The 14,179-nt window shown below is 36.8% G+C and overlaps 1 protein-coding gene across 1 annotated transcript in view; it reads right to left on the reverse strand.

Annotated features, from left to right (window-relative positions):
* mast4 (microtubule associated serine/threonine kinase family member 4) overlaps positions 1–14,179 on the reverse strand; it is a 122,337-nt gene that overhangs the window by 88,091 nt on the left and 20,067 nt on the right. Inside the window, exons 2-3 of the mRNA XM_079417320.1 lie at positions 8,501–8,648; positions 2,298–2,425 (exon numbers count right to left, since the gene is read on the reverse strand). Of these exons, the coding sequence (XP_079273446.1) occupies positions 2,298–2,425; positions 8,501–8,648 (276 nt within the window). The remainder of the gene's footprint in view (positions 1–2,297; positions 2,426–8,500; positions 8,649–14,179) is intronic.

The raw sequence follows: 14,179 nt of genomic DNA on the forward strand, positions 1-14,179 counted from the left end.
GATTAATGATTTTTTTTTTCCAGTGAGCAATGCTGAGGTATTATAAAATTTAATGATGCAATTGAAAAAAAAAACAAAAAAACATTGGTATTAAATTATTATTTACTTCACACTATATACTCAAAAAAAGTAAAAAGTAGAAATAGAAAAAAGTAGAAAAGAAATAAAGAAAACCAAACATATTCTCATTGACTGTCATTAGACTTCATCACTTTACATCATGTTCGGTCATGTATCTGTCTTATATTTTAAGTATTCCCATCTCATTTTTGTCCATCCATTGAAAGCCCACGAAACCAATAGCAAAAATTCATTAAAACATAAAAAAAATAATCTATAGAACTCCAACCGTTTAGTCCTCTAAAGAGATATATTTGCATTAATGAACAGATCTAATTTACGAGTTTTGAAAAGATTTAATTCAACGTACATAGAACACATTAAATATGGTAAACAGAAGCTCAACCATGCATGCTTGACACACGAGCAAACTTTATAGGTTTGGATGCATCACACAAGGCTTTTTAGTTGCATGGAGATCATGGATGGACAAAAATGAAAGAATTTTAAAAATATCTTCATTTGTGTTACGATGATTAACAGAAGTCTTATGGAATTAGAATGACAAGAGTGTGAGCAAATCATGACAGAATTTTAAAGTGGTCATATGATGTGATTTCAAGTTTTCCTTTCTCTTTGGAGTTTTACAAGCTGTTTGTGCATAGATAAGATCCCTGAAGTTGCAAAGACTAAAGTCTCAAAACCAAGGAGATATTCTTTCTAAAAGTTCAGACTTGTCCACGCTCCCCTAAAACGCCTCATTTAAACACGCCCCCACATGTCTACGTCACAATGTGGGGAGATTTTCATAACACCGCCCAAATGTATACGCAATGAAAGAGGGCAGGATTTTTATTCAAAACGTGAGTTGAGCAGTGTAGAGTAACTCTTGTTGTTTGTCGTTTCTCCGATCACAAATGCAGAGATGGTAATGTTTACGCATCGCGTTGCATAGCGAAAAGACTGTATAAGTCGGCGTTAGGAAACGCCATCACAATATGGTGAGGGGCGTAACACTTCCGTTACACGCTTGAGGTATTCGGCCAATCACAATGCACTGGATAGCTGGCCAATCAGAGCATGCCTCGCTTCTCAGAACGATGAGCTTTGTAAAAAAATAAAAAAATAAAATAAAAAATAAAAAAAATCGAGAAAGGTGGGACATAGAGGAGTAACAATGTACAGTATGTGGAAAATAATATTTTTTTAACTCTAAACCACATAAACACATTGCATTACACCAAATACACAAAATTTTGTTGTTTTTAGCAACGTCATACGACCCCTTTAATTTTTGGGTGAACAATGCAGCCAACTAAAAAAATCTTAAACCGACAAAAGAAACTTTACAATTTCACTAATCCAGACTGCTTCTCCAACTTGCTACAATCCTGATTTTCTTTATATTAAGCAATTTATAAACATTGCTCTTCACAAGAGTCAAATGCAGTGCTTTTATGGCGTTTGACAGCCTCGTGTCACCACTTTCATTATAAGAAATAGAACAGCTGGGACATTCTGCGAAATAACGATGTGTAACACTGTTAAAAATTATTAAAACATGAAGCTAAGTAGATTCTGACAGCATTTTAATTTTTATGTGAAATGTCGCTTTCAGTCCCATTTAATACTGTTGTCACACAACGATGATTGCATCAATGCTGCACACCATAGACAACAAAACATGATTTTTCCTGGCAAGAGAAGTGTGACATGTCAGTTCATAAAAACTGGAACCATGTTTGGTACCAAAACGTGTCTTTCAATGTGTTTTGAGGCCATGTGTTTTGGAAACCGTGTGCAAGGGGGGAAAAAAGCATGATATAGGGGCAGGTATACAAGGCCAGAGGCAACCCTTCCTCCAACCCCATACAAAATCTGTAAAATAATGTTTTAACTGATTGAGTTTTATATATTTTACTAATTAATTAAGCTAATATTTTCCTTATTCATCTTTCAGTTAGTCAGAACAAGTTAATCAATCATTCTCATCAGTTCATAAGACTTTGTTCACATTTCAAGCTAAATGCATGATTCTTTTTGTTTTTTCAACATGCTATAAAAGCAATATCCTGCTAGTGAACTGTATGGAAATTACAGGGTCCTTTATCACAGTGGAGTCCATCAGAACAGGCCAAAATATGTTATTCGTAGTTTGATGCAGCAGTGCTCCCTAGTGTTTGAGTGGGGAATCTACCATATGATATCAGGTTAAACTTTTTTTGTGGTATACTGACCAGGCTAGCTGTGAGAGAGGGTGCAGATTTGCCAAGGGTCTGTGAGCGCATGCGCACCAGGTTGGTGGTCTCTGAGCCTGTAGCTGACCATGTCTGCTGGGTTGAGGCATATGGCAGCAGGTACTTCCCTGGGGGGGTAAATAAAAGATGTTATTGATTAAAAAAAAACAACATTTTATATTACTTGCATTTAAACATTGCATTACATCTGTAAAAAGTACTCTGGTAGCATACCAAACAAAACAGGTTCTTAAAAGTTAATGTGTTAACCAACCTAATCAATTCAGACAAGATCAGAGAGGATTCTGGGGGTGCCTCACTATTTCACAGCCAATGCCTCACCGGTGCATCATAATGGACATGTCATATCAAACATATGGTATTCAACATGACCCAAATTACTGTATCTATAGACATGTGAATGGCAAAGAGCAAAAGTCACACGGTCCAGTGAGATACATGATTTGTGTGAATGCACACACTGATTTTATGTATGGCAGGCACAAAAACATTTGGACATTTAGGAACCGTTCACACACTCCACTGTGCTGCTTTGCCATTGTTTTTCTATGTAAACAATGCACTACACAGATACATTTGACTGGTACACTCGCATGTTGTATCTTTTGCAGCATCTCATGCATGAAATGTACTAAAAATGCAGAGCTTAAATTAAAATAAGCTCACTACCCTGCATCTCGCATGTTTAAAACACAAAAATGGCCAAATTACTCATCCTCATGTTGTTCCAAACTTGTATGACTGACTCTCTTTTGTGCATTATAAAAATATATTTTGAAAAATGTCTCAGTGCGGTGTCTAAAGTTGTTGAAACATTTTTCAAAATATCTTCTTTCAGCAAATCAACAGCAGAAAGTCAGTCATGCAGTTTTGGAACAACATGACAGAATATTTGTTTTGCAAACAAACTTACATGCAATCATATGAATACACTTATCTTCCCATATGCTCTATTGAAGGTACAGTAAAATGGGTCATAGCAGCAGTATCGTGAATTAGAATTGAATGATTTCACCAAATTAGCCACTCAATTATTGGGTTTAATAAAATTATAACACTAGCAGCAGCATTGGGACCTTCTATGCTAATTCTGGGGGCATCTTACCCATTTCCCTTCAAAATGAAAAAAATTGTATACAAAAATGTATACAAACAATTCAAATTAAAAAAAAAATTAAAAAAAATAAAAAACAATGTCACAAACCACCAGTATTGCCCAGTGTGGCCTCTGAACCTATTTTACCCCACTGTTCAAAATAAGGACATGTATTGGGACACAGTTTGTCCAATATTAGTGCATAATATTCATAATTAATGAGATAACTACTGCAATAACCCTGCTAGGACACTAGCATGAACTTGAGAACTGACTTCACACATCCACTAAAAAAGACAGAAGCTCCAATAGACCAACATTCAGCTCATATTCAAGCCCTTCACCCTGTGTCACAGGCATATCACAGCACTGTGGACGGCCTCTTCACCTTGACTGATCCTTTTCCAGCCCCCCGTCGATCTGTTCAGAGTTTTGATTGATAATCTAATATACCTTCATAAACCTGAGCCGCCATACCAAATGTAATTTGTTGGCTGAGAAGTCGTGTCAGACTAAATTAAATCTGCTAAAACCAAATTATATACAGTTTAATATGATAAATATACGCTTTTGTGCCCTTATATTTCAGAAATTGTTTTCACGGTGCATTAGGTGATGCGTACAACTGCGACTCGTTATTTTAAATGGTTTTGTAGGCTGTCTGAGAGAAGCACGTATTTGATATGTTATTTTCAAATAACTGCTTATATAGCAAATAATGCATTACTGTAGCAAGGAAATTGGTCAAATACTGATAAATTGAGTACAATTTAACATTTTCTGAACAAAATATGAGTGGTGCTTGTCCATGCAAAGCAAGATAAAACTGAATAGAAAAAAAAGAGAGAGAGAGAGAGAGAGAGAGAGAGAGAGAGAACAGCAGGGGTTGTAGGGCCATGACAAAAGCATCATCAGTGTTCATTTCAATTAATTTGAGTCAAGACAATATAACAGATGATTATTAAAAATACAAAATGCAATCAAATGTATTAAAACAGAACTTCTCCATGTGATTAAAATGGATTTATCTGACCATTTGCATTACGTGTTTGTCCATGTGTATCTATCCTGCTCTTCAGTTTGTTTTATTTTTCAAGTATTCTTTAGGATTAAGTGTTGTCTGGATTTATAATGCCCTTTACATATGAAGCAGCAGCTGTTTGTCCTTTCATATTAAATACAGAGCAATCTTCTCCCTGGCAACTAACAAAACCACACAGCTGTAAGGTTTACAGAGTAATAAACATGGAAAAAATAGTGTTTTGAAGTACATAGACTAGAAAACTGAAATTAATTGGATTGAATTAAACAGACAAATAAACGGAGGAGAATGGATCACTTAGCAGTTTTGTGTAGGAGAGATGAGAGATGATCCTTTTAAATAATAAAAGAGAGAGACTTTTAGTTCAGCTATAGCATCGTCTCCCAGACAACCTATTGTTAACCCATATTTATGCGTTTGTGGGCTCTACATGGTCACAGAACCTGGTCAAAAAAAAAAAACAGGACGCGTAGGAGGAAAATTGCAATTCCTGCTCAATGCGAAACAGCTTCCACATAGTCATCATCCACAGAGCTGAGGAAATGCCAGCTAGACACCCTCAGCACATTTCAACATTGTGCCCTATATACCTGATCCAACATGCCAGACCCCGGGAAATGGCAAGACAAACACCAAATAGAACAGAAGGGTCATTGCGTCTCAAATCAACCAATTTTCAGAATCTTCCCCGGCTCAAATTTTTTGATTTTGTCAATTTGTTTATGAATAAAGAAGAACATGTATAGTGATGAAAGCCAAAATATTAAATATCATTAATGTATATTTACTGAGTAATCCACCGTTTTGTAAATGACAATTTTCACCTGTGATTCGGAGCCAGATTACAGGGGGGTAAAAATGACTTTAGAAAGATGGCAGCATCATTATGTTATTTTTACACAGAGACTGGTAGGTCTATTAGTAAAATCTGTTGACTAGCAATCTGTTGCATTACATGCCAGTGATGACCATTGCAAAAAAATAAAAATGGAAAAAAGCACTTTTCAAATTTTTTCTCCAAAGTTTGCATGCCTGTAATTAAAGAAGTTTTAAAAGATATCTTAATGATCTTTTAGATTTTGGGTCTTAAACTTTTTTTGGCATCTTCATTTTTAAGGCTCTATATGGTTACAATCCAGCAATATTGTAATCTCAATATGTAAACATTTTCAGTGGTCAAAAACCAAATGTGGGTCACTTTGCATACACATGATGCTTTATTTCTTTTAAAGAGAATGTCTGAGGAACAGATAATGTTTAAACTACAAGCGTATCTTGTTTCCCTACATCAAAATAACTGCATAGAACATAACTGAGTCCCATAAATATAATTTTTTATCCCCAAAGTTGTGCACCTTTAACTCAAATATAAAGGTTGTCTTAATATCTTTTTAGATTACGGTTCCTAATAACCTTTGCTTTTGAATCTTCATTTTCAAGGACCTACAGTATCTCACAGAAGTGAGTACACCCCTCACATTTTTGTAAATATTTTATTATATCTTTTCATGTGACAACACTGAAGAAATGACACTTTGCTACAATGTAAAGTAGTGAGTGTACAGCTTGTATAACAGTGTCAATTTGCTGTCCCCTCAAAATAATTCAACACACAGCCATTAATGTCTAAAGAGCTGGCCACAAAAGTGAGTACACCCCTAAGTGAAAATGTCCAAAATGGGTCAATTAGCCATTTTCTCTCCGAAGTCATGTGACTTGTTAGTGTTACAAGGTCTCAGGTGTGAATGGGGAGCAGGTGTGTTAAATTTGGTGTTATCGCTCACACTCTCTCATACTGGTCACTGGAAGTTCAACATGGCACCTCATGGCAAAGAACTCTCTGAGGATCTGAAAAAAAATAATTGTTGCTCTACATAAAGATGGCGTAGGCTATAAGAAGATTGCCAAGACCCTGAAACTGAGCTGCAGCACGGTGGCCAAGACCATACAGCGGTTTAACAGGACAGGTTCCACTCAGAACAGGCCTCGCTATGGTCGAACGAGGAAGTTGAGCGCACATGCTCAGCGTCATATCCAGAGGTTGTGTTTGGGAAATAGACATATGAGTGCTGCCAGCATTGCTGCTGAGGTTGAAGGGGTGGGTGTGTGTGTGGGGGGGTGGGTGTGTGTGTGGGGGGGGGGGGTCAGCCTGTCAGTGCTCAGACCATATGCCGCTGTAACGTAATAAAAGTAATATTAATATGTAATTTAAAGAAATAGTTTAATTTAGCTCAAAGGGAATAATTTATGATTTTATAGGGATTTGAACAGAATCAGTGTTACGGCGATTCACTGAACGAGCCGTATAACAAACACTGCACTGGATATTAAAATCCAAAATATGGTGAAAACACTATTAAATAGCACAGTAACAAAACCGGCAGATTAAGACATTAACTTGTGAGCAGAAAACACAAGATACTTCTCTATTCAATATAAATAAGACTTATATATATATATATATATATATATATAAACCTAAGACAAACTAATCTAACATATGAACACAAGCATTCACACAATGCAGATAGAGAGAAAGTGAGGAAAGGATGAGTTTAAGAGAATGGAAATGTGAAATCCCAAGTTTACAGCAATATGTGCTACTGCATAGACCTGAACAACCAATCAATCACTTATTTAACCCTCGCTTTGAGTTTCTCAATGAGGCTAAAATTTGTATTAAATGCACCTGATTCAGTTAGAACCTGGAAGTGTACTTGCTTGCTTTGCCTGTGTTAAGAGGTTTCTTTGTGTCGTCGTTGCAGACGGGGTTCCCCGAAGTGTCTGATTGGTTGAGAGTTCAGTAGTCTTTGAAGTGAGGTCTTGGGCATTGGCTGAGGATGCGGAGTTGGTCTGGTCGAAGTTTGAAGGGAGTGCAGTCGGAGCTGGACTTTGTAGCAAACTTACATTAGAACACGAAACTCCACAGAAAGAAAAGAAACTAAAGTAAAAGAATAAAAATAAAAGGAGGTAATGAGACTAGGTTGGTTTTCTTTCCATTGCGGTAGCAACTGGCACATGGGCCAGAGCACGCTCAAAGAGCAGCACGCGGTGGCAAAAGAGAAGAAGAGGGCGTAAGAGAGTAAGAGGGACTACGAAGAAGTTTGATGGTGTCCTGAGTTTTTAAACTTTTAAACTCGGCTTTCAGACCGTCCCATCTGGACGTCTTGACCAATTAGATACTGTCCTTGCTCGGGGTAATCACTTTTGTGGCAAGCGGTTTAGACATTAATGGCTGTGTGTTGAGTTATTTTGAGGGGACAGCAAATTTACACTGTTATACAAGCTGTACACTCACTACTTTACATTGTAGTAAAGTGTAATTTCTTCAGTGTTGTCACATGAAAAGTTACAATAAAATATTTACAAAAATGTGCGGGTGTACTCACTTCTGTGAGACACGAGGGCAGTCGTGGCCTAATGGCTAGAGAGTTGGACTTGTAACCCGAAGGTCGTGGGTTCGAGTCTCAGGTCTGGCAGGGATTGTAGGTGAGGGGAGTGAATAACCAACACTCTCTCCACCCTCAATACCACGACTGAGGTGAGACCAAACCCCCAACTGCTCCCCGTGCGCCGCAGCATTGGCTGCCCACTGCTCCGGGTGTACTGTATGTTCACTACTGTGTGTACACTTGGATGGGTTAAATGCAGAGCACAAATTCCGAGTATGGGTCACCATACTTGGCCACATACACACCACTTCCCTGTATATTGTTCACTGCCAGAGATATTGGAATCAGTGTGGCTGTGTGGAATCTCAGCTGTTGAATATTACCCATTTTCAGTGGTCGGAAACCAAATGTGGGTCACATTGTATACAGCTTGTCTATCTTTGCTCTATTGTATTTATTTATTTGTGCTGCTGCTTGTAGTCAGGTTATTTGTTCTTTTCTTTATTTTTATTTGACAGTATAGTTTTTTCCTTAAACATAGCAAACAGAAAAACATATAGAATATCGAAACCGTGATAATTAGAACTGTGATCAAGTTGAACTGTTACACCCCGACTCTTTACATGGCTGTACACAAAGGTCAAGGTGTTACCTGTAAGAGCGCCCCCTAGACTTCCTCTCCGGATCTGTTTGCCATCTTCACCGAGTTTAAATTTCAGCGCTAAACTGGAGCTGTGAGAAACCTCTGGGTTGCTGTACTTGCGGAAGCGCATCGAGGGTGGGTAGAGGATGTTATCCGGCTGAAAGAAAGAGGAGATCAACATTGAGTTCAATCTGGGAACCATTACAAGAAAAGATCACATTAGGAATAGCACTGCAGTGTTTACAAAAATATTTAACACATGGCTGCATATCCATTACTGACAATGCATTACTACATTCATTACAATGTAGTAACTTATTCCAGCTCTAAAATGCCTTGCCTTTTGGCTGATGTCACCATTTTTCAACCCCATTAAAGAAATACCCATGAATGTCATCTCATTTTGACTGAATTTTCAATCTCAGCATGAATCGTTATTAATGTTGCATTTGATACTGTTAAATCCCTTGTGTTATTATCATCATAATTGTCAGTTTAATTTTTAAAATGCTGTTATATAACCCACAAATTTTCCTCCACTCGCAGTTAATTTGAGGTTACCCCTTCACCCCCTCCAGCACACATTGAAAAAAACAAGCCCTTTTCTCATAGAGATAGAATCTTTCTAGACAAGCAAACACATCTGAGGGCTTTTTCTACCTCAAATGATAAGCACGTTGGTGGAAACGTCATTGGAGAAATCCAAGACAACAAACTGTTTATTACCAAAGCAGATAGGGTAGCACGATTAATCAAAATAAAAACAACATTTGCAATTTGAAGATTGTGCTGCACGATATTGCATGGTCTGCAATTCAATAAAATAAATATGCACTGCACTTTCTTATTTTACCCATGATCTGGTTCAGTTCACAGTAAATGCTGCTCAACACAAAATTCATCTCTGCATCTGTTCTGGGCTTCAGTTGCTTATAATGTGCATTTGGCAACACAATATGAGCGAACAATCTTCCCAAAGTCATGTTGATATACACGTCCCAAAATGTTGACCAAATTGTACAGTTCTAAGAAGCAAAACAAAACTGGAGCTTCAAAATAAATAAATAAATGAAATCCCAACTAAATGTGACCGAAATATTATAAACATATAAACAAGAATGGCTGCATGTGCTGCACGTACCATGACCAATCGCATATAAATTCTTGCATTTTTATACACATTTTAAAACAAATCAGAATCAATTAAAAAGCATGCATGAAGACAAAACTAGATTGCTTCCATAATAAATTGACAGAGTGATCCACACCACTTGCAGTGCTCATTCATTTACCAGATAGACTGCAGAGTAATTCAAGTAATTTTACTATTCCTTGCCCCTCTGAAATAACCTTTAAAAACATACACACAATAAAAATGTTTATGTATAAAGATACACTCAGAATTTAAACAGTATACATTTGGACTTGAAGAAAAAAATTTTTTGATACTGTTGCCATCACAAACACTACACCGTATGACATAAACGTCCTCTCTTTCCATTGTCAAAAGGAGCTAAAAGGCTGGCGGAGTTGAGTAGCACAACAATGGATAAGTAGAGGAAGAGGTTCCTCCCCACGAATGTAAACAAACGGAGGCCCAGTATGTTCTCTAACTGGAAGGGAACTGCCTCTGCTTTAAGGAAAGTGATTCATGATACTACACACTTTTCTGTGGAGTTGAATAAAAGAGCTTAGATGATCCACAAATGAAAGCCAAACCCATGTGAGAAGACCCAGATTTTAAGGAAAACACTGCCATAAGACCTTATGGAAAAGGCATGAGGTCACCTCCACCTGGGACCAGTAAAATGCATGTGGCATATCACATACCCATACATACCGCTGGGAATAAATATGTAATGGAACTTAAACAAATAAAAATTGTCAGCTTGGACCAGAAGACACCTTCTGACCGGAGCAGGTATAAATGATCTGAAAAAAAAAACCAAATAATAATAAATAAATAAAAAAATCTAAAAAATGGTTTGCAATAAATTGCCAGCTCATTTAAATACTGGCACAACAGTCTCTCTGAAATGTTGTACAATACCAAAAAAGTTGTGTAGACTATGTATTTTCTTTAATAAAAACTTTTAAAACATTGAAGAAATATATTTCCAACAATTATGCTTCTTATTTCAAATGAATTTATCCAAAAATGACTTATAAACTGCATTTGTTTGGTGTTGCTAGCACCATACTCCAGAGTTTGAACAACAGGATCAGACATTTGATTAAAGATAAATAAGTGAATATTTTCAAGGAGGAAGGGGCATCAAACAACATATTTAACACTTAGGAACCTGCTTAAAACTTGAGCTAAGCATATTTCAGGGAGTTTTGCACTCTTGAATGCATCACATATTGAGCAGTAAGATAATGTCATAATTTCTGGGCATCCCAACCCTCACAACGCAGCATTCTGACCCAAATACATTTGCCAAAGTGCTCAGGAAGACAAGTCAAGGTGAGCTGGAACAGAAGGAAATGTGCCTTACAGCCAAGTTTACAAAAAAAAATAAAAAAGGCTTGCTACATTTTTTTATTACAACCTGACTTAACTTTGTGTCTTGTTTATGAAAAGCTAAACTACTCTCAATTCTGATGAAGAGCTATGAGGCATACTTATCAAAAGGCAAAAGCTACTTTTTATGATTCATTAAATCAAGCACCAGGAGCAATCTGGCTTTATGCCCAATGCTGACAGAAAAGCTCAGCATCTCTCCAGTTCATGGATCACCCTTCCAAAATATATAAATATCCAAAATGTCTGTACATATTAGGACAGGTTTCGGACATCAGGACAGGTTTTGTAAAAACAGCATTATTTCTGGAAAATGCTGTCACTATTAAATAAAATAAGAAAACAATGCACTGTTTATCACACTAGTGTGCTTTAATGTTTAATCAGGAAGTTTGTCACACTTGTGGTGTTCCGTACACAATTTTTGCTCATTAAACCTTTAGAAATTATTTGCAGAATATGCCCATAAGGTTATCTTGTAGTTTGGAAAACCAAAATGATTGATATGTAAAAAAAAATCAGTTGTTTGCGCAGAAACAAATTGCATGGAAAGGGTTTAAGCATAATACCCCTGTGCAGTATTTCCACCAGCCCTTTACATACTAGACCACAAAACCATGTGCTTCTCAGCCAAAACGGGCGAAGATGCGATATAATCAAGCATAGAAAGCAGAAGGTTTGTATTCAAAACAATACAAATGTTTTCCCAACAGCAAAAAAGTTTGACTGTTTTAATACTAACAGCAAAAGAAAAGAATATCATAATTACTAGACTATTTACTGTACACTTCTGTGAAAAAAAAATATATATATTTGAAAAGATTTCATAAATGTTTCCTCTTGACTTGGTTACATCACAAAACATTTTTAGTGTTAGAGATTTAAACTCTTACAGAAAATTGCATAGTTCTTTTTCAAGACCAAATAAAAACAATAAGAACCAAGCATGTACGTACATGAATAAAAACCACATACATTTCATGCGTCATACATACTATGGCGGGAAGAGCAAACGACAGACACAGTGGGTGTGGCGTCAGGCCTCGGAGAAGCTTTTATTAAACAGAAACAATAAAATAAAGTGTTCAAAGGGGATAAAGTGTCCAAAATAAACAGGGGATCTGGTGTCCTCGTTGTGCTGTGGGGTTTGTGAAGGAGGGCAGTGTTCTGAAAGGAAGGGTCCAGGTAAGGGGCGGAGTCCTTACTTAACAAAAGTAAGCCTACTGCATGACTTCAAAACTTAACGCAAGCCTACACCAACAGCAAACAAAAACGGTGCCTGCAGAAGAGGAGCTCATATTGTATTACACACTACTGTGTTTTCATTAGGCGGTAGTTTTTTAACCCAGGTGGTAGTTTTTTCACCTGCTGGACACAAAATAAGATAACATCTCTTTATGACTTGCCAAAAATATAAACACAACCCAATCTCGCAGCAATTTGTACATATTTTACAAGGTTGCTAATTCGTAGGAAATTGTATGAAAGACCACACCTAACCCCTCTCTTAAACCTACCCCTCACTGCGGTCTAGAAAAATCGTACGAGTGAGGTCGTACGATTTAGCCACTTCATAAAAATACGTACGAATTGGTTGTGAGATAACGTTGATAAACATGACCTCATAATTGGTCACACGCCAATGTTTCTTTATATATCTCAACAGTCCATCTATAACAAAAAGAAAGTTGTAAAATAATAACCATCATGCATTTTGGCCAGGTAGACGGTTAAACTATGACTCATAGTTACACTATCATAAATTTCTGTGGGAGATAGGTGAAGCATGAGTTACAACTTTATCGTCCATTTTATTATGCCTCTTATTCCTGATTGTAGATCAGATCACAGCCGATACAAAGTGCATTTTGGGACTTTGTGAAGTCTAAAGCTTTAATACATCTCTCTCTGACCCCTCCTGTTTATAAACTTTAGAACAAGATTACCTGGGATTTACACCTTTGTTTCAGCAGGATTTCATACAAACAGATATGAAAGTTATATAATTACAGCACAACTCAAGCAGATTAATCAGTCCTGAACTTTCTAAGAGGATTAAAGGTATGCATCAGTAAAACATCCACATAAACCATCTTTCCTTGCAGTCTGGCTGACTATGAAGGACAGATATGTGGAGTTCAGTTCTTTGTATAGGGGAACAGCTATGTAATTTCGGGCAACCCACAAAGTACCTTGAGTTCTACAGTGTCTCACAAAATCTACTGAAGTCCAAAACAGAAGCTTTAACGCTATGGGCTGGGTTTCCCGATCACGCTGTCCAGTGTTGAGGGTAACGCATTACAAGTAACGTAAATTACATAATCAGATTACTTTTTCAAACTAACGCATTACTTTTTAATTTACAAGAAAATATCTGAGTTACTTTTTCAAAAAGTAACGCCAGTTACTTTGTTTTCCCATTTATTGACTGACAAGTCTCCTGTCCTCATGTTGGGTGAAATCGGAAGTACAGAGACGTTGTGTGAGCTGTGTGAACATGTTAGTTCTAATGTGAATTAATCAATCTCACTCGCAAAAAAACAGATTTAGTATTCATCAAAATGAATTAAAAAAGTGAAAACTCAGAATATGACGCAAACCTGCAATAATCAAATATGTTAAACTAAACAAATGTATCCAATCCCATTTTATTAACCAATGTCTTTACTGCTGACCTTTGATGATCTTTGATAACAATTGTGCTGCATTTTTTTTATTGCTGAAGATTGTTGAACCTTCTCCTGCGTTCTACTGTACAGACGTGAATTTATTCTTCCTTCAGCCTAAGGTTTATTCATTACACTTTTTGGTGTGAAAAGGCTTTTAAATTTGCTATAAATAGAACTTCTTATATTAAAAACATACAATCAAGCCCTGCTCATATTTAAAAAGTAACGCGAATGTAACGCAAAAGTAACGTAACGCATTACTTTCCATAAAAAGTAACTAAGTAACGTAATTTGTTACTTTTTTAGGGAGTAACGCAATATTGTAATGCATTACTTTTAAAAGTAACTTTCCCCAACACTGACGCTGTCTCTTAGCACCCTACGAAGACTCTAAAGGTATAACTTAACTAAAGGTGTACCTGTTCTAGGAGTGTTCCCCCGAACTATACCTTAGGAGGCTGCTTAACGTGCAACGTTACCAAGTGCTGTCCATGG

This window comes from Barbus barbus (assembly GCF_936440315.1).
Source record: "Barbus barbus genome assembly, chromosome: 5".
Classification (NCBI taxonomy): domain Eukaryota; kingdom Metazoa; phylum Chordata; class Actinopteri; order Cypriniformes; family Cyprinidae; genus Barbus; species Barbus barbus.